We start from the raw sequence: 20,473 nt of genomic DNA on the forward strand, positions 1-20,473 counted from the left end.
CCATGTATTGTGACATGACATTAGGCACCTGGCCGTAGGTTAAGGATCAATAAATCTTATGGCAACATAAAAATAAAACAAAACCCATTTATTTGATTTTAGATGTATCATTAAATGTGTTTTTTCTCCTAACTTTCTAGTGAGAGCTCTACTTTTGTCCTGTTCATGAAACCATCGAAATATAGATCAGCAGTGTGCCAGGTAAGAAGTCATTTTCCCTGCCAATGATAAAGAATGATCTTGACCAGTTGCCCCTCTGGTAACAGTAACCTGAGGACTTGCTAGAAAGAAACTAGTTTTAGTACCAGGAGTCCTAACTATACTCAAGGACATCTCCTAACTCACAAACCTCAAATTCTTCCCTATTCCTACGAGGCCAGAAACTTTCCTTTGCATAGTCTGCTAAAGAGGCACCAATACAAGTGGACATTGTGCTGAAGAACAGTTTTTGATGGGGGACGGGTCGGGGGGCAGCATAGGTGTCCCATGCTCTGCCACCGGCACATAAAAGAACTCCCGGGGGACTCCCATGCTGGTCATTTTGGAATGAGGACAATGGTGCGGAAATAGGGGGCATGAGACACTTGTCACGTTTGGGTTTTTTCCTTTATTTCCAGGTACTGGGGACCCTGTGAGTTTGGGGAGAAAAGTGACAAAAAGGCCTGAGGAGCCTGATCTACTTGTTATTTTCTTGAACCAAACTAACATACCACTCCCCAGAAGTAAGAGTGTTTTTTTAAAAGGTCCTTAAAATGGGGGAGGAAGCAAAAGAAAAAAAAAATTCCTTCTAAATGTCAAAGTTAGCAAAAGGATGAATAGGAAATTCTAACATAAGTATATAATGTTTAAATATTTAATTTGTAATAAGCATGCAGTCTTTTTAAAAAATTCATTATGAACTTCAGCAGGAATTCTTTCAATCTTTGTAATAGAACTCACACTGTAAAATTGCAGTTGGAGGAGACCCAACAAATCACGCAGTCCAGACCCTGAGCCTGAGTCCATTAGGGATAAACTGACCAGCTCTGATTCCATCAGGGATAAATTGACCAGCTCTGGCCAGGCCGGGCTGGCATCTGGCTCTCCTGCCCCTGGCTTTTTCATGGCATCATCCTTTTTTTTTTTTTTAATAGTTTATTGTCAAATTGGTTTCCATAACACCCAGTGCTCTTCCCCACAAGTGTCCTCCTCCATCACCACCACCTCTTCCCCCCCCTCCCCATTCCCCTTCAACCCTCAGTTGGTTTTCAGCATTCAATAGTCTCTCAGGTTTTGTATCCCTCTCTCCCCAACTCTCTTTCCCCCTTCCCCTCCCCATGGTCCATCCTGCCTCACTTTCCTACAAAGGACTGAATGACTACAGGCACAATGTCCATAAACCTTGTTGGAAACCGCACAGTAAGAATTTTGAATCTGTAATCACGAGAGTCAAATATAGATAGAAGAAGTTCTTCTTAAACAGTATTGCAACCAAAATGCTGGCACTTGGCACTTAAAGCACACACACACATAATACACATACACACACACCGATTTTGTTACATCTGCACAAAGCTTTTTTGTAGATTCAAAGCTACTGTAACTATATATTAAATGCTATCTATAGAATATAGAAGATTTAATTTCCAACTAGTCCACATTAATAAAAATACAAAAAAATAGAAAAAAGCTTACCTCAAAAATTTCAAAACCATAAATGTCCAAAACACCCATGACCTTCTTTCTCACTTTTGTCTGTGCCTTAAAAAAAAGTTCAAAAATAATGAGTTAAATTTAGGCCTGAAATATAACACTAAAAGCACACTAACGAAGACAGATTTATATTACAAGTAACTGTGTTTCATAACTAAATAACTGAAATTTAGTTGTTTTTTTAATGTATGACATAGAATACTGTAAAGAATCTTCCAGAAATTTGAATAATAGGTGACTTACTAAAGAAGGCATTAGTGATGCCTAATTATAATAAACATTCACCGAATCTTACAATAGGTCAGGCCTTTCTAACTCCCACTACACTAACATCCTCATTTGATTGACAAACATATTAGTAGGTAGAGAGGTCAAGTGACCTTTTCAGCCAAGTGTGTACAACCCGTTAGGTGCGCCACAACCAGGAGGTGGGATGCAGACTCTCAGAGTTATCTCTGCAAAGTCCATCAGGCCACTGACCGGGAAATTTCTTACAGCATACATGCAAAACAAAACTTGTCCTGACAAATTTCAATTCTATGCAAGGTGAATTCTTTTCAGGGAACAGTCTTGTAAGTGGTGATCAATTATCTGATTATAAAATTAAAATATCTTTAGCTTCATGTTTATAATCTGAATACATCTATTATAACTGATATTTCTGGTTACAGAGATTCAGTACCTTAATGCTTTCATTGATTCGATTTACCAACCATGAGAACAACCTGCTGTAGAGGTTTTTAGCCAGAGCATCACGGGCATAATAGGCCTATTAAAAAACAAAAAAAGACAAACACTCACCATTGTCACAATGTTTAATTTCAATAAAATAATAAAAATATTTTTTAAATATTTAAAACTTGTATTTCAAGTTTCTTTTCAGAGCCAGTTTTTATTATACTCTGGATGAACAATTAAATCATTCAGAGATTTGGGCAAATTATTTATTATTTATCCTCAATTATTATATTTTTTGTATCACAGGAAACTAATTTTAATATCGCACTTTCTCCATAAAGATACGCACCTCAGTATTACAGAACAGACAAAAATCAGAAGCACTTCAGAAGTCCAACAACAGGGGAATAGTAAGATAAATAAATGAAAGCCCATGGAAAGGGGAGTTACATAGTTATCACAGAACCATCATTAGGAACTTTAGGTAATAATATGGAAAATACTTGTTTTGTGAAAATAAAAATTTGTGTATTTAATATGATGACTATATCTTTTTAACCCCTACACATAGGAAACTCAAAGGAAAAACATTAAAATGGTTTTGACTGATGTTATCTATTAGTGTTTTCCTTTGTTCAACCTTCTGAACATTTAAAAAAAATTTTTTTTAATGTTTATTTGTTTTTGAGAGAGACACAGAGTGCAAGCAGGGGAAGGGCAGAGAGAGAAAGAGAGAAAGAGAAATCCGAGCAGACTCTGAGCTGTCAGCACAGAGCCTGTTGTGGGGCTCAAACCCATGAACTGCAAGATCAGGACCTGGGCCGAAGTGGGATACTTAACCGACTGACCCACCCAGGAGCGCCCCTTCCAAACATTCTAAAAAAGATATTCCATAATGGCTAGAGTCAGCATACACTGTGGGCAATACACTGTATAATACAAATATAATGCTTTTATTTCCTTATTTATTCGAAGCTCTTCAGAGCTGCTTGACAAAGAAGAGGCAGAGGATATAGAAGGCACACTCCGGGGAAGGTCAGGCTTGCCAGGAAGAACCTAAGAGTGCCTAAATGTGTCAGGTGCCATGAGCTGCCCGTGCAGCAAGTGCACACCACAAGATGTGTGATGCGGCACTCCTGGGGAGGCCTGTGCATCAGCAGCCTTGGTGGGGAGCGGTGGGGGGAGCAAGACAGACTGATGCTGGGCTTTTGGGTTTTGCTTCTTTTTGTTTTGTTTTTTTTAATTTTTTTTAAATGTTTTTATTATTGAGACAGAGAGAAACAGAGCATGAGGGGCAGAGAGACGGGGAGACACAGAATCTGAAGCAGGCTCCAGGCTCTGAGCTGTCAGCATAGAACCCGATGCGGGGCTCAAACCCATGAATCGTGAAATCATGACCTGAGGCAAAATCAGCTGCTTAACTGACTGAGCTGCCCAGGCCCCCGTTTTGTTTTTTTAGAAAGAGAGAGAGAGCAAGCAAGCGCATGAGTCGGGGAGAGGGATAGATGGAGGGAACTGTAAGCAGGCTCCACACTCAGCACGGAGCCCGACTCAGGGCTCAATCCCACCACCCTGGGATCATGACCTGAGCTGAAATCAAGAGTCAGACACTCCTCTTGATGTTGGCTTAGGTCATGATCTCGTAGTTCATGAGATCAAGGCCCACACTGGGCTCTGTACTAGAAGTGCAGAGCCTGCTTGGGATTCTCTCTCCCTCACTCTGTCCCTCTCCTGCGTGTGTGCACTCTCTTTCAAAAACAAAGAAACATTAAAAAAAAAAAAAAAGAGTTGGACGTTTAACCTATTGAGCCACCCAGCCAACCCAGTTTGCTGTTGTTTTTAACACTCTGTCCACATGCATTTCACTGCTTATAAATGGAAATCTGAGCATTATTATTAAAGTAAACCATTATATTTTTATGCTATAAAGAATATAATTTATTAGAATATGGAAATTCTTTTCCCACATTTCTTTCTAAATGAAGTGTAACAGCTTTAATAACACAGGCCCTTCATTGGCAACATACTATAGCTTAGAGTGCCTTTCCAGTTCATCTGACATTCCAAGCTAATCCTGAACTTCTCCCTAAATCTGACGCAGCTACTCCAATGACAGCTAGAAAGTCCATCAATAAATTGGAAAAAAAAAAAAAATTCAAGTGCACAATGTCATCTAGGAGGGTGGCGGTGGTTAATGATTCCACTGCAGAAAATGCTGAAATGGGGAAAGAGGCCTGGATTTTGACGAATATCTTTTCTCCACCCTCCTTTCTTCTAGTTTTTACTTTCTTCACATAGGTCATATAAATGCCCTGGCACAGAGTAAGTCTAAATGTGTACTTGTATTATGATTTCTGAAGTATCCTTTTTCTATCCCATTTGTGAGTCCATGGAATTCTTTCTTGATCTTTTTCCCTTCCTTGTAAATTCCAGTTATCTCAAAATAATGCATAATCTCAAACCATTACCTATTTGTAAACTGAATGTCATCATAATGGCATTTGTTTTTTTTAGCTACATGCTGATTCCAACAAACCACCATTTCAATATGCAGTTGAACTAATAGGGCTGACTTATTCTGGCAATCTACTTTATATTAAAAAATTTTTTTCAATGTTTCTTTTTGAGATAGAGACAGAGTAAGAGAGAGGGGAGCACAATATGTAGACTATGCATTTCTACAGTGGCATGAAGTGCAGTGAAAAAAATCCCAAGTGGAATGTGCTTCAGTGATGACTGGTATTAGGTGTGGCCCAGGTGGAGACACAAAGATGTGTGGCCATGGGGCCCACCCTGCAGCCGCTCCCAGGAGAGTGATGAAGATCAAATCCATGAGTGAAACAATCAGAGAACAAGTGTCCAACGGCAGGAGAGTAAGGAATTCCCAGAAGGGAGACGTGGGGGCCTATGTGATCAAGGAAGGTTTCCTGGATGAGGGGTAATTAGATGGACCATTCAGACAGGCAGGAAGAAACAGCCACGCCTTGCGGGGAAGGGATAAGGAAGAGTGAAGGCACCAGGTAAAAATAAGCATGGCATTTATAGAAGTAGCAGGGAATCAACTGAGATAAAGGGTGTAGGGTCAGATTACTGAGGGCCGTGGAAGCCACAGAGAAAGGATGTGGCAGAAGCTGAACTACAACTCTGTCTTGAGTTCCTATCATTTCACGATGAGTCACTGTATCTGAGGAAAGATCTAAATGCCTGGGGGAGAATGAGGAATGAGGCAGTAAGGATGATGGTGGGGCCCGAGAACTGAAGCTATGAGGAAACATTAATAAAACAAATTACTTCTTGCTGGAATCAAAACTTTTTCGGCAATAAGATCTGTAGAAACTTTTTAGGCAATAAGATATGTAGAAACATAAACCCTACATGAAAAAAAGGACCTTGAACAAGGAACTGAAAAATCGAGGACTTCAAGCCAAATTCTTTTACGCCAAAGGTTAAAACAATGTGGAAAAGTTTAACCCAGTGATGTAAGGTGACTCAGGCTTATAAAGTAAGAGGCACCTGGGCCTGGTTTCCGTAGAGGGTGATTGAAAAGCAAAGAGTAAAACACACAGTAGAAGGAGACCAAAATACATCCGCGTATATATTCCACATATATCCATGTACATGTGGATTTTCCTGAAGGGCCTTCTTCAACAGCAGGCATCTTCTCACTGCAACACTTTTTTTACGTAACGGTCCCCACTCTGGCTGTTGAAAACGTCTAAACTCAGTGTGACCTTCAAGACAGTGGTTCTCAAAATGTGGTCCCTGGACCAGCAGCAGCAGCAGCATGAGCTTGTTAGAAATGCAAATTCTTTAGTCCTACCTCTTTAGGCTTACGAATGCAGCAATAAAGGCCATGGGCTGCCACCCTTGTCTGACAAACCCTTTAGGTGGTACTGAGGTACACGCAAGTTTTCAAGTTTGAGAACCGCCTCCACACCAAACCTTTCCAGCCACGTTGCTCTGAATCCCTTTCACGTGTCTAAAGCTACGGCCACGCTAGCCCAACCCTCCCCCTGATGTGGACTCCAAACTGGGCTTTCTCACAGTTTTCTTTTCGAAATGCCCTTTCGCCCATCCTTTAAACATCTAAATCCTTGAAGGCTGGCTCCGAAACTATCACCTCCGTGGGATCTTCCTTCATCCCTTATGTCCCTGCTCAGGGTGTACATGGGGCCCATGCTGAGCAAGCTCTCAGTGAATTTTTCTTGATTAAGAGACTGACCTGGACAGACATGACAGCAGAAACAATAACTTAGGAAAAAGGACACACAACACTTCTAACTAGAAAAGGATTGTTACAAATCAAATTTATATATACACCAAGTTATAGTATTTTTCACAGTCAAAGCACCTCACTTAAAATAAGAAATCAATACTGAAAGCTACATACACATTGGCATCCTTGGGTTAGTAGCAAAGAGAAAGACTAAATCCACCTACTGTCTTACAGATGCTTAAGGCCACTTAAAAAGCAGAGGAGAATGCAGTTGGACTATGGGGTGAGACTAAAGTAGTCCTCTGTGGGAAAAGTCCCCAGCCAGTCACTGACTGGCAGGAAAATGTCTAAGCTATAGAAACAAGGCTTTCCATTGACAGGGGCTCCAGAAGCTGCCTTGGGGGGTAATATCCACACATGCATCCATCCACTCATCTGTCCACTGAACTTGAAGCAAAGGACAGAGGAAGTAAGGAACTCAGACCTGAGTCTTACAAAGATTTCACTGTCTTCAGATGATCATATACAACAAGGAAGGAAGGGCGGCCAGCTGCTCCAGTTGCTTGAATGAAACATGTTGGGAGCCAACCCTGAACCTTTCTCATTCTCTCATACCACATATTAAGCCAGCAGCATGAAAATGTACCCAAGTGCAACTGCTTCTCACTCCACTGCTACCACATGTTTCAAACCACCATCAATTTGAGGTTAGCACACAAGTCCTTGGAGCTTCGAGGTGCCATGAACTGAATGTCTGTATCATCTCTCATCCCCAAATCCATCTTTTGAAGCCTTAATCCCCAGTGTGATGGTATTTGCAGGTGGGAACATTAGGAGATAGATGTAAATGAGGTCATGAGGGTAGAGCTCCCATGATGGAATCAGGGTCCTTATAGGGAACCGAGGAGACCAGAGCACACCCTCCCCGCCCCCACCCCTTGCCCAGGGGAGACAGCAAGAAAGTGGCCATCTGTCAACCAGGAAGATGGCCTTCGCCAAGAATGCAACCATGCTGGTCTCCTGACATCAGATTCCTCCCCTCCAGAACTATGAGGAATAAATGGGTTTTTTTGTTTGTTTGTTTAAGCCACCTGGACTATCGTGTTCTGTTATAGCAGCCCAAACTAAGACACCTTGCTTTTACCCATTCTCCCCCTGCACTCTGCTCTCCACACTGCACCCAGAAGGACCCTACAAATGCAAGGCAGATCCGGCCACTGGTGTTCTTTCCCAGCTCACTCAGACACAACTTCCGGGCCCCAGCATGGTGGGTCTCCCTCACTCTGCTCTCGTTTTTCTCATTGTCTGCTGCGAGCTTGCTGTATAAATGTATTTATTTACAAGGTCTACCGGCTAGTGTCTAGCCACTCCTCCCGCCAAAATTTTAACCTCCACGAGGGCAGGGATCCTGATTGGTTTCATTTACTGCTGTGCCCCTGGGACTTGGAATAATGCCTATAATGCAGTATGGACGGTTAAGACAATAGTCTGTGAAATGAAATTTTTGTTTCCACTTATATACAAATATCAGACTTTTTAAAAACTCACTTCTGGCCATGATGTCTCACCCACCTGAGCCACGTTCAGTGTAGTTGAAACTTTCTCCTGCTTGGCCTCAACCGTTCGGAAACTGAAAGCTCGTTCTAGAACTGATTGATCAATGCCGGTCAACTCACAAATTTCTTTCAACTCTGTTGGGGGATGGACACAAAAAGTGACTGTGTATGTGCTGCTAAACATCCTTTTCAAGGCTTAGGGCGTTCTTCCTAAAGCACATTCAAATCAAATAGTATAAAATGTAGAACTCGAAAGACTTAAAACTCAGCTATAATTATGTTTCTGTTCAGTTTCACTGGAAAGCACTTTGAAACCAATGAAAACAGAAGTTTTCCTTTCTATATTAAGAAGTGGGCAGACGTTCAAAAGCACGTTTGCTAATAAACAAGGTTGACTCTCCTCTGACTTACCATTTTTATCTTTGATTTTGCTTTCATCTAAACCATTCACTCGAGATTCGGGCTTGAACTCGATGTTTCCCAGTTTCAATACCGCTGCCACCACCTCCAAGACAGACTCGGCTTCGTGATCCATAAAACCTACAATCTGCATGGCATTCTGAGGGGGGCGAGGAGAAAAGCAGCTGTTCTCTTTCTGTCATTCTTTCTATCATTTTTAAAATGAATCATGTAACAGATTTGTTTCTGAAAACAATCAACAACTACATGACAAAGTGTCCCAGATCTCCAAGAGGAGACCCATGAACAGACCTGAGGTGGCACCAGTTGGGGCTATAACTTATTCAGTGGTTTCAGGCTGTGAGTCAAGGATCCCCAGGGCACTTCGCATGCTGGGGCTAGGGGGTGGAGGGGACCAAAGAAGAATATGGTAGAAGAGGAGGCTAAGAGCCAAGCCTTGGGTTCCAACCCCCTGCTTCATCAGCAGCAGCTCGGGGCGGCTGGGGGGGTGTCTATCTCTCTGCCTGTATGCATACATGCGCACATCGTGTATGCAAGTGAGTATGTGTCGTTTTTTTATACAGGGCTCTGCTGCTAGGAATAAAACCTAACGAAAAGCTTATATAACCTCCTACATAAAAACCTGCTTGTTTATTTTACATGAGAAAACCTGGTCTGCAAAGTGAAGCACCCAACCCAAGGCATTACAGGTAACAAGGAACATTCCTCAGTCATAAGCTCTTATTAAGTGCCAATGATCTGCCAACCAAAGCAGTTACAGAACTGGACTTGAACTCAACTCTTAACTCATGTCCAGGAATCAAGAGGCTTGCCATAGGAGGATGTCTACAGCGTTTTTAACAAATGACAGAGATATATTCTGAGAATAATCCAGCTTTCTTGTTTTATTTGTTTGTTTGTGATGAGACTACCTAGCCTAGTGATGGGAGTAATGTAATTTTTTTGTCATGGAAAATTTCAAACATACACGATAGCAGAGAGAGCAGGAAAAGAACTCCAAGTCATTTTCACTCACCCTTGAAAATCAACCGATGCCAGTCTGGTTTCTGCTAATCTGACCTACTTCCCCGCCTCCCCACCACCACAGCTTTCCCATTTGGAAGTCATGTACAGTTACCATATCACGTCCTATAGGAGTAATTTTCAAAGTGCCACTTAAACACAGAAGATAGGATATTGTTTAAAATAATTTGTTTTCAGGGGCACCCGGGTGGCTCAGTCAGTTGGTCATCTGACTCCTGATTTTGGCTCAGGTTATGAGCTCAGGGTTCATGGGATCCAGCACCACATTGGGTTGTGCGGCATTCTCTCACCCTCTCTCTCTCTGCCCCTTCCCACTTGTACTGTCTCTCTCTCAAAATAAACGAATAAACATTAAAAAATATATATATTTTCTAATGAACATGAAATGCTAATCATTCTGGTTTACATGTGATTTTTGGAAATTCTGTCTCAAAACCAGTATTGATTTAATGCTTTCCTGGGACAGTTTTCACAGCTGGAAATTAACTACTAAGCTATGGCTACAAAAATATTTGGAATTTAAATATGCCATTAAAAGAGTCAGGATAATATAATAAGGATGCTCCTTTTGATAAATACCAAAATCGCATGCTCCAGTAAAGCGTGGCCCTTTACAACAGCGTATGATTTTAGTAAGAATACAACAGATTGTTGTATGATTCTAAAATGTTAGAAGACATGAGTTATGCTTTTAAGAAAACTGAGAAGTGTTATCAGTTCTGAATGAGCAATAGAGTGTTACCTGTTTTAAATGAGAGGACTGTGTCTTACTTACCCTAACGGTCCGGAAATTTGCTGCATCGTCCACTCCATTAACTTTGGCAGAGTCCAAACTCAGGTAGTTATATCTGCTGAAATCTCGCTCGAGGGTAAGCTTATCTATTGAATCATGCACACAAGTTGGTAAGTTACTTCAATTAAGTCTAACCATCTTTAACATCTCATTCCTTAAAACTCCGGATAAAATGACTTTCATATATTAGGTACTAAATCAACAGAACAAAAATTGATACCTAAATATCAACAGCATTTCTCTAAACTCTACCTTTACCACTCTTGTAGATATTTCAAACTGCTTTTTTATATTTTTTTGTAGTAAGCTCCCTTTTATCTTTTTATCATATAAAATATCTTCAATATACTATTTCATTGTAACATGAGATCTGCCTAGTAATTTCGGTGCCACTGGACGCTAGCAGTGATAAAGGTCTTAGTCTAAAATGTTCTTTGGATTATTTTGAATTACTTCATTGGGATATATTCCAAAAAATGGTGTGCCTGGCTCTGGTCATTTTATGACTTCTTTTGGATTGCTAATTCATCACCAGGAAGAAGTCTCGCTTTGAAGTGACACCCACAAGCTCTAAGAAGACCAGGACCTGACAATTCTGCCAGCTTTGTCCCTTTTAATCGCTTTTGCTAATACATGTTTAGTGAACACTTCTGTGCTGTTTTGGCTTATGCTTGTTGATTATTAGTGAGAATGATTCTTCCCCAAATGTCATTTACTTTCCATACTTCTAATTTGAACTATTTGTTTAAAACTTTTATCACTTAGCTATTAATCATTGGTTACTATTCTGATGGACTTATATTAGTTCTCTAAAATAGCTAAAGGTCAGAATTTTAACTCTGTTATCAATTACAAATGTTTTCCCACTATTTTTAAGTCTTCATTGAGCAATTTTTTTCTTATATAATTGTTCTCATCTCTTGGCTTCTGCTAACTTCTTCTTCAGTGAAACAATTATATTCTTCCATTTTATTGTTTAAATTTATGACTGGAGTGCCTGGGTGGCTTAGTCAGTTAAATATCCGACTTCAGTTCAGGTCATGATCTCACGGTTCATGGTTCTAAGCCCACAGCCTGGAGCCTGCTTCTGACTCTGTGTCTCCCTCTCTCTCTGTCCCTCCCCTGCTTGCTCTGTCTCTCTCTCTCCAAAATACATAAAACACTAAAAAAATTATGATTCACCCATCCTCAATCAAATACTTAGTTAGCTCTTTAAGTACACCATCTGAGACCTATGCACAGCTTCTGGTGAGAGGCAGAGACATACAAATTCTAGAGCAGGATGACAGAAGCAAACATACCATGTTCTTCACTTCAACCACAAAGAAAAAAAAAATTTTTATAATAGTTTATTGTCAAATTGGTTTCCATATAATACCCAGTGCTTCTCCCCAGAAAATTAAAAAGAATGCTTTGGAAAACACTGTGACACTAAAAATTAAATTAAAACACAGAAAAAAGGACTTACTGAGGAGCTCTTCAGAGGCACCAGAGAGCAGCTGATAGAACACATGGAAGTTTCTTTCACCTCTTGGTTGCTTAACAACCCGAGACTTCTCTAAAAGATCTAAAGAGAAAAGAGTCAAATCATAGTATATTATTAATTTGCTTCCAAATCTACCATGGTTTTTCTCCCTGCCCCCTTCCCTTTCTTTTTTATTTTCTGTATTAAATGAAATAATAACAGAAGCTACATTTTTAGTTCTTTCAGGAAGAAGCCTCATTCTAACTAAAATCACCAAATTAAACAAAACAGGTTCTTTTCAAACAATAGTAAACATGTAAAATAAGTTCAATAATACATTCGACAAGCTGATTAAAGACAAAACAGTTCCCATATTAATGTTCTTTTGGTGTTTTATATGATGGCATTAAGTTCTTCAAAATGCAGCATTGCACATCTAAGCAATGGGATTCGGCCATTCAGTTACGAATCCACTTAATTATAAAGTTCATGTTTCTGAGATCTCACGATGTGCCATGTGCTTTAGAGCCACTGTCGCACTCTACTTTCCCAACTGTTTTATAATGCATTATTTAACAAATGAAAAAACTAACAGCCCAAGAGTTTAAGTAAGATTTGGAATCAGGCCACCGGATCCAAATGCAAACCCCACCTCCTCAGATCCACACACCCTGGGACCCAGGGTAAGGGAAGCAGATCTCCTTGATATTGTGAAGTCTTATAGAATGAAAGGTGATCCTCATCTAATGAAATCTGGTGTTATTTGACAGTATACTTTCTTTGATTCCAGATACTTTTTGGTCCAGTGATTTGCTGTCTTATCAAGTTTTCAAACTTTCATCCAAGAAGGAAGGAAGAAAGTAGGAAGGAGGGAGGGAGGAAAAAAAAGGCAACCAACCAGAAAAGAGCCACTGAGGCAGTACACAAGAGATGGCAAAGTACAATGGCGGAGGATGTTCCTGTCTGAAGTCCTGCTTCCCACCGACCAGTGATATAAAAGGGGCTCTGCATTCTGTAGGCAAAAGCCAAATTTAATTATAAAATTTCGAATCAGTGATCCCATTATTAATTTTAGAGAACACATTTGACTTCCAATCAGGCTGAAATCTAAACATTATCCACAAATGAGGGAGGGAGAGAAGATGTGTAATTTCTCTGGGCATGGTCATTGAACTCAATCTGTATTTCTGGAATCCCCAGGAGCATGGAAAGAGGAGCCTAGGTAGAATGAAAGAGTGTGGATCTGGTGAATGAGAAGTCGTAGGGTGCTCCCCATACATGAGGTCTTCTGTAAGAATGAAGAGATGGGCTACAAGGACACACAAAATTAAATGGACTAAAACAAGAACAAAATTATGTAAATTCAAAAACTATAGGCACAAGATGCTCCCGAGTTTTCGTTTTCATCTTCAGCGCTCCTTTGACTTGGATGACTGCCAATGTCCTCAAATCATACAGGGAGAATAATGACGACTTTATATTTAGCAAAAAGAAAGAAAATAGAAAATTGAAAAGTACAAGTGAGACAAAATGTAGAAAAGAAGGGATTGTGTACTACTCATCATCTCTAAGGGCTGAATGTTTCCATTAAGAAGTAAAGACTGATGCACAAAGCAGAAGACATAACAAGCAGATATGATAAAAATGCAGTTTGATTGTACTGATCATGTGACCAAGCTCCTCTGGGGTTCTAAGAATACAGGTACAGTTTCAAAAGAAAATCCACAGAGCATGAGTGGATTCTTTATGGAGAAGCTAATCCTTATAAGAAACTCCTTGAGCCTCAAATAAAGTAACTCAACTGCATGAAAAACACAAATAAATGCTATGGTTCACTTCATCAGCACATTTCCTTCAAATCAGCTCACTTACTGCTCACCCACTATGCGCCAGGACTGGGAGTGCACTCAACACTGACTGCAAATACCAAGACCTTCAAGAGTCACATCTGCTCCTGATCTCTCCTAGCACCAAGCCAAGAGCAGCAACTCTTTCCAAGTAGGATGGCTAGGTCCTCACAGAGAGCAAAAGGTGGGGGTGGGGAAGACAGAATGACCCTGTGGGTCAAAGCCCGCATACCCCCAGGTTCTTCCCATGGCGTTAAGAATCCTGCCATATACCTTGAAAGTACCAGCAGCCTGCTTCCCGCTCATTTCATAGGGGCACCTTACTAAGGATGACAACTGTTTGATGTCACTTAGCCAATCACATTCCAACAAGCAAACTGTGGTGCTTCCAGACATGAAATAATACCCTCAAAGCATGACAGGGCCACACTGTCCAATGGCAACACTCTGCCAACCTAATGTTTGGTGCTCTTTGAACAAATTCTAACAGAGTATATGAAGAGCATAAAGCAACAATGGCTAGAAGATTTAGCAGAGAATAGCCACCAAGTTTAGGAACAATATTCCCATGTGCACAGCATAGAAAGGAATGTTGGCCAATGTACTTCTTGAACCACATGCGCTGATACGATCAGTGATTACTATCATATTCAAATATGAAACATAATACAATATGTGTTTAAAAGGAGAGGTAGAAAGGGGAAATAGGATGGGAACTTTCATTGACCTTCTGCTCCACATTCGGTACTTCTCATTCATAATCCTATGGAACCCCAAACACCTCCCCTGAGTTGGTTTTATAATCCTATTTCATATAGGAGAAAATGAGGAGCACATCACACTGTTACTAGGTGACACGGCCAGAATTCAAAGCTTCAGGTGACTAAGATATCACACTTACGCTGTTTGTATTTTCCAGCAAAAAGAATGCAAAGTCCATAAATACTAGGAAAGGCCATACTTTACATAAAATACATGACCTAAGCAACTCAATTACAGAATAAGAAACCTTTTATTACACAGCAGTTGAAGGTTTTATTACCTAAAATGCTTAGACTATTACTCCAGAGCCTCCTATTTCTTTATGACTTTTCTCAGAAGTTACAAGCTTCCAGGTGAGAAAAGTAATAAGGGAAAAGGTTTGCCCCCAAATAATTTGCTAATGCTTAAAACCATTCCCTATTCTACTTTTTTAATGCACAATGCACCAACATAATCTAAAAGTATGAAGCCATATCAAATAATTACTCAAAGCACAGAACATAAATTAAATTTACTATAAAGACTTGCTACCTTACCAAATGAATTTACTGAATGTTCCTCTGAATTAAGTCAAAGCAAACACCGGCTCAGCCTTCCTTTCGGCCTCACATGCTTCTGCCACCACTGACGGAGCCTCTGCTAACAAGATTTAGGAAAGACGAGTACAGGACGTGCCAACTATCTAGTGGAGAAGAGAGTAGGAGTCTCTGTGTATTCCAACACAGATTACAAACTTAAGTTCACATTAAATCTGATACAAATTTAAGCTTTAAGGGAAGAGATAAGCCTATTAAGCCATTCAAAAGGAGAAAACCAGCAGACAGGGACAGACAAACTCTGGGATCAGAACTCCCCCACCCCCACCCCCGCGTGCTTCCGCCACCTGACTATTATCAGAACGAGCCTGTCATTCAGGGGCTTTCCTAGTCTTGACTAATTAGCAGCTAGTCTACAGCATGTGCCTCCCCTCAGGACAAGACATGAAAGAAGGAAAATGTCCATGTTTTTTGCACCTGCTGGGGAAAGAAGTCTTTCAATTGGCAAAGGAATAGCAGGATAAGTAGTGCTTGGGAAGAAGGATGAGATAGCAAGATTAAATTTATTTTATGTATAGTCTACTTTCCTGAAAAAAAGAAACAGTCCAAGTCCAAGGCTAAAGAAATAATTGGCTTGTCTCAACTTTGCCAGAAGGCCAGAATGACAACGAAAGCCATCATGCACAACACGACCCACCCCCAGAGATCCTGTGCTCCTCTCCAACTGCTCAGAGATAAATATTATAGATTTAGTGTCTGAGTGGCATTTAGGTTTTTCTAATCAGTTTATGCCCCTTCATTGATGCATTTAACAATAACGATGGGCCTGCAATCTAAGTAACCGTGAGTTACAGAGAATAACTGAGGGTAGTCTCAGTGGAAAACTCTATGAACTTAAGTTTGCTCGTGGATTAGGGTATACATTCGAAAGTCAACCCTCTACTTTTAGTCTCTGACTGAGCCAGGAAATAGACAACAAAGCCTCCAAGGATGATCATCAGGAAGTTTCACTAAGAATGAATTTTAAAGTCAAAGAGATGGGACAAAGGTCTTCATACAAATCGCACTGTGCATGCGCATTCCAGTGAGAGCAAATAAGAGCGCTCGCTGTGGGGCTCTCTCTCAGCCGGGGATCACACGAAGCTCCATGCGCCTGCAGGTCAGGGACCTTGAGACACGTGAACCACCTAGCAGGCCACGACATTAAATTTTACACTGACCTCCACCTCTGCCTCCACTGCGGCATTGTAATTTTTAAGAAACCAGCTTAAAGTTTTCTCAAAAGTCAGTATCCTGAAGTTATAAAGTCAACACTAAAGGTAGCTGGACCTGCTGCATGAGAAGCTATGAAAGGGTTTCAAAGGGTTTCTGGTATCTGCATGTGCGAATTGGGCTTTAAAGCATCAGGAAAACTTGGCTTATTATCTACCTCATCAACGACTATTTCTTATTAGCATCTGTTTACATACATATAGCACATACGTATTTTTTTCTAATACAAATTTAATGTTTATCTAATAATTAAAAATTTACTCACATAGGTATATACCTGAACCTAAAACTCCATATGCAAACTCTGAAATAAAATTAATGAAATACAGCCCATATTTTATTATTAGATATACTATTTCTAATTAATTTAGATATATTTTATCACCTGACTTCTATATTTGTATATAATCTTGTTTCATGGCAAAGTCTTTCTTCATAGTAAACATATTTTTTTAATGTTTTATATATTTTGAGAGAGAGAGAGAGAGTAGGGGAGGGGCAGAGAAAGAAGGAAAGAGAAAGAATCCCAAGTAGGCTCTGCATTGTCGGTGCAAAAGCCCAATGCGGGGCTCAATCTCATGAACCATGAATGAGATCATGACCTAAGCCAAAATCAAGAGTTGGGCGCTCAACCGACTGAGCCACCCAAGTGCTCCAGTAAAAATACTTCTGTAAAAGAAAAAACCGCCAAAGTAAAACTGAGACCAAGAAAAGCATGGATTGTTATGTAAAGCAATCCATTTCAGGGTAACAGAACTGCTCTTGGAAATTTGTCTTATTACTACGGATACTTCACAACCAATGGCTGATTGTTTCTGTCTTCTTTGGAAGCTCTGGATCTTGAAGCACTAAAAAATGTCCAGTCTTATATTATAATCCAGACAATGCAGGTCATAGTTTGTGGTGAATTTTGATCCTAAAGAAGGCAGGTTAAAAACAGACACTGTTCATTGATGAATATTAACTAGCTGTTGAGAACTGACTCACGTATAAGTAATCTCCAATTCCTCCTCAATATTTACATATTCTCAGAAAACAAAGCAGAGCAGAGTTTCCTTTAGGAAGTATTCCAACAGGCAGCCTTGTTTCTAGTCAGCAACTTGTCATGAATAATAGCAAAGATAGGGTATAAAAGGAAAAACAACGTTATAAATCCCAAACCATCCAAAAGAGTAAAATTATATCCCATTTCCTACAAATGGCATGGATATGCCATATATATAAACATGCCACGAGGTAGACAGCACATAAAAGTGTAAGACAATTGTATCATAAATTCAAAAAATATATAGAACAGGAATTCAGAGATTCACTTCATCCCCCGTCTATCCTGTGAGCAGGGTCCTGGTTCCTTCCTGCTTTAATGGATCTCCTTGGACTAACTCCCTAGCCTCCCTCAGCCTGGGCAGGAGGAGGGACTTCTCTAAGCAGTGAGGTCTGGGGAGGGACGTGAGTGTGCACACACACTCCGGCCTTCCAGTTCCCCACACTGTGTTCTCATTCAGCTCTACTTGCCACGCTCTAAAATAAATGGGGCAATGGACACAAGGAGAGGCCACGGGTTGCTGAATGCTGATGCTTAAGTGCCAGGCTGCCAGAGGACCACTACCACACCTACTTGGGTGAGAAACCAAAGGCCATTTCCTTTAACCTTGCCTCTAACGGTAATAAAGCTGCATTCTCTCCAACTTGATTTCCTGTCCCTATTTCTCAGGATTCCAAACTGGGTGGGGTAAAGTTGATTGTCTATTAGACCACTCCTGGTGGTCAGTTAGGTTTTGCTACATAACAAAGTGTCCCCAAACTTAGCAGCTTGAACTAATAATACCATTTGTTAGTTCATGAGTTGGAGCATCACCTTTGCAGTTCTGGTCTGAGCCAGCTTGGCTAATCTCTCATGGGCTTGTTCATAGGCTGGTGGTCTGCGAGCAGCTGGCTGACTTAAGGGGCCCTCACTCACATGTCTGGTGGTACATTCCATGTGGACTCTCACTGTCCAGCAAACTAGCCCAGGTTCATTCATATGGTAATGAGAGGAACACAGGGGGACAGGCTCCAGTAAGAACCCACTTTCAAGTCTCTGGTTGCGCCATATTTGCTATTGTTCCACTGACCAAGACAAATCTCATGGCCAAACTCTGAGTCACTGAGAGAGGGGACAGGGACTACCCAAGGGTGTAGACACAAGGTGAGAAATTTTGTCACCATTTCTGAAAAAAATCTATATGATTGGAGCTTCTTAAAATAAAATGATCACAAATTATTTGACACTCTTGCCATTGAGAGGTGGGAACTACGTGCCTCACCTCTGACTCTAGGCAAGCTTGTGCTTACTCTGACTTAATAGAGTACAGCGGACGTGACACTGTAGGATCTGTCAGGCTACTGCAGGTTTCCTCCTGGTTCTCTGTCAGGATGTTTCCTCTTGGAACACTCTCTCTCAGAACCTGAACACTTGTGAGAAGTCCAAACCACACAAGGCCACATGTAGGAGGCTCTAATCAACACTCCGAGTTGAGCACATGCTTTGAATCATCCTAACCCAGGAGCTAGACATATGATCAGGCTTCCAGAAGACTCCAGCATCCACTCATGCAAGTCATGCCCAACCAATGGCCTTCCCAGCTGAAGCCCCATCTATCAGGGAGACAGGCCAACCCTACTGTGCCCTATCTGAATTCTCAATCCACAGCGTACAACGGCATATGACAGGGCCACTGTTTTACCCTACTAAGTTTGGGGTGCATTAATAAGTGGGCCACAAACTAATTTCAATATCTGCCTTCCTTTATAATTCACAGGACAGTATTTCTTTCAAGCCAAAAAGAGAAGGCAGCGACAGACAAAGTTTGAATACTAATAATTTTGTTGCCTTTCAGGGACTTAGAAAAAGCATTTACAAATGAATAGCATAGAATATTCAGATATATAAAATAAGTCAGTCATAGGGATGTGTACTGTAGAGCACATCAATTGTAGTGAATAATCTTGTACCACATATTTGTAAGTTGCGAGGAGAGCAGACCTTAAAAGTTCTCATCACAAGGGAAGAAGGGTTTTTGTAATGATACATGGCGACGATGTTAACTAGACTTGTTGTGGTGATCACTGAGCAACATACACTTACATGAAATCATTATGTTGTACACCTGAAACTCACATAATGCTCTATGTCAATTATACCTTAATAAAATATTGCTTTAAATATTCAGATAAAATTACCTAAAAAAGCAGGAGCTTTATTTCTCGATAAATTTTTGTATATCACAGCTATATCACTTGTTAGTCACTGTGTATTTGTGTTTATTAATTAATTCAAGAAATACATGTTAGGTGTCAGACACTATTTTGGTTGGTTTCATTCAGCAATGAACCACACAAACTAAGTCTCTGACTTATGGGATATATATTTGTCTAGGGCCTAGAGACAAAAGAAAGTAAGTATACAATAATGATAAAAAGCAAACATTTACTGACTGTTCACTAGGTGCTAGGCACTGTTAGCAGCGCTTTAGATGTTAATGAAAAATTTACACCTTTGATCAATACTACTATTGTCTCATTTCAAAGATAAAAAAACGGAGGCACAGAGAAATAAGACACCTACTACCTTGTTGTTTAGACATTAGAAACCACATGATATGAGTTGTATAAGTAGCCTCATAGATAGGCCCCAAAAATGAAGCAGGGAAAGGTAGGGCCTGCCTATATTTAACCAATTCCATCCTCAGTTCTGGATTTACTGAGCACCCACCATGTGTCAGATATTACAGTAAGTTCTTCATACACTCCTGTGAACAGGAAAGTCATACCTCTCGTCCTTAAACTATAAGGACAAGTATATATGCACACCTGAAATCATAAGGCTTTTCGCAACATATCTATCTCTGTGCTATTCTTCTTTTAGGAGCTAAAATCCCTTGAGACTTGTACCACATTTTCTCCACAGTGAAAACTGCCATCAAGTGCCACAGTTCTAAGTACCTAGACTATTAATAAAAACAACGGATTGCCAAAAGTTTCTAGGTCATAATACTAGGTCCAAAATCCTCAAACACAAATGTACAAATCTCATGACACCCACAAGCATTAAAAAGGAGCAGAAGTACTATCTTGTAAGCTAAGATGTGCTAGCTGTGCTTCCACATTTTATCTTCCCTACCTAAGCACAGGTGCCATTTTGTATTTCTGTAACGCCCTGGCTAACAATAGT

The 20,473-nt window shown here is 40.4% G+C and overlaps 1 protein-coding gene across 5 annotated transcripts in view; it reads right to left on the bottom strand.

Annotated features, from left to right (window-relative positions):
• Positions 1 to 20,473, bottom strand: part of MYO1B (myosin IB) — a 143,540-nt gene that overhangs the window by 47,921 nt on the left and 75,146 nt on the right. For all 5 annotated transcript variants that reach the window (XM_029934212.1, XM_029934210.1, XM_029934209.1 and 2 more), the window contains exons 7-12: positions 11,847 to 11,945; positions 10,361 to 10,464; positions 8,554 to 8,701; positions 8,159 to 8,277; positions 2,375 to 2,461; positions 1,675 to 1,740 (exon numbers count right to left, since the gene is read on the bottom strand). In XM_029934212.1, the coding sequence (XP_029790072.1) occupies positions 1,675 to 1,740; positions 2,375 to 2,461; positions 8,159 to 8,277; positions 8,554 to 8,701; positions 10,361 to 10,464; positions 11,847 to 11,945 (623 nt within the window). The remainder of the gene's footprint in view (positions 1 to 1,674; positions 1,741 to 2,374; positions 2,462 to 8,158; positions 8,278 to 8,553; positions 8,702 to 10,360; positions 10,465 to 11,846; positions 11,946 to 20,473) is intronic.

Source organism: Suricata suricatta, chromosome 3 (assembly GCF_006229205.1).
Source record: "Suricata suricatta isolate VVHF042 chromosome 3, meerkat_22Aug2017_6uvM2_HiC, whole genome shotgun sequence".
NCBI classification, from domain to species: Eukaryota; Metazoa; Chordata; class Mammalia; order Carnivora; family Herpestidae; genus Suricata; species Suricata suricatta.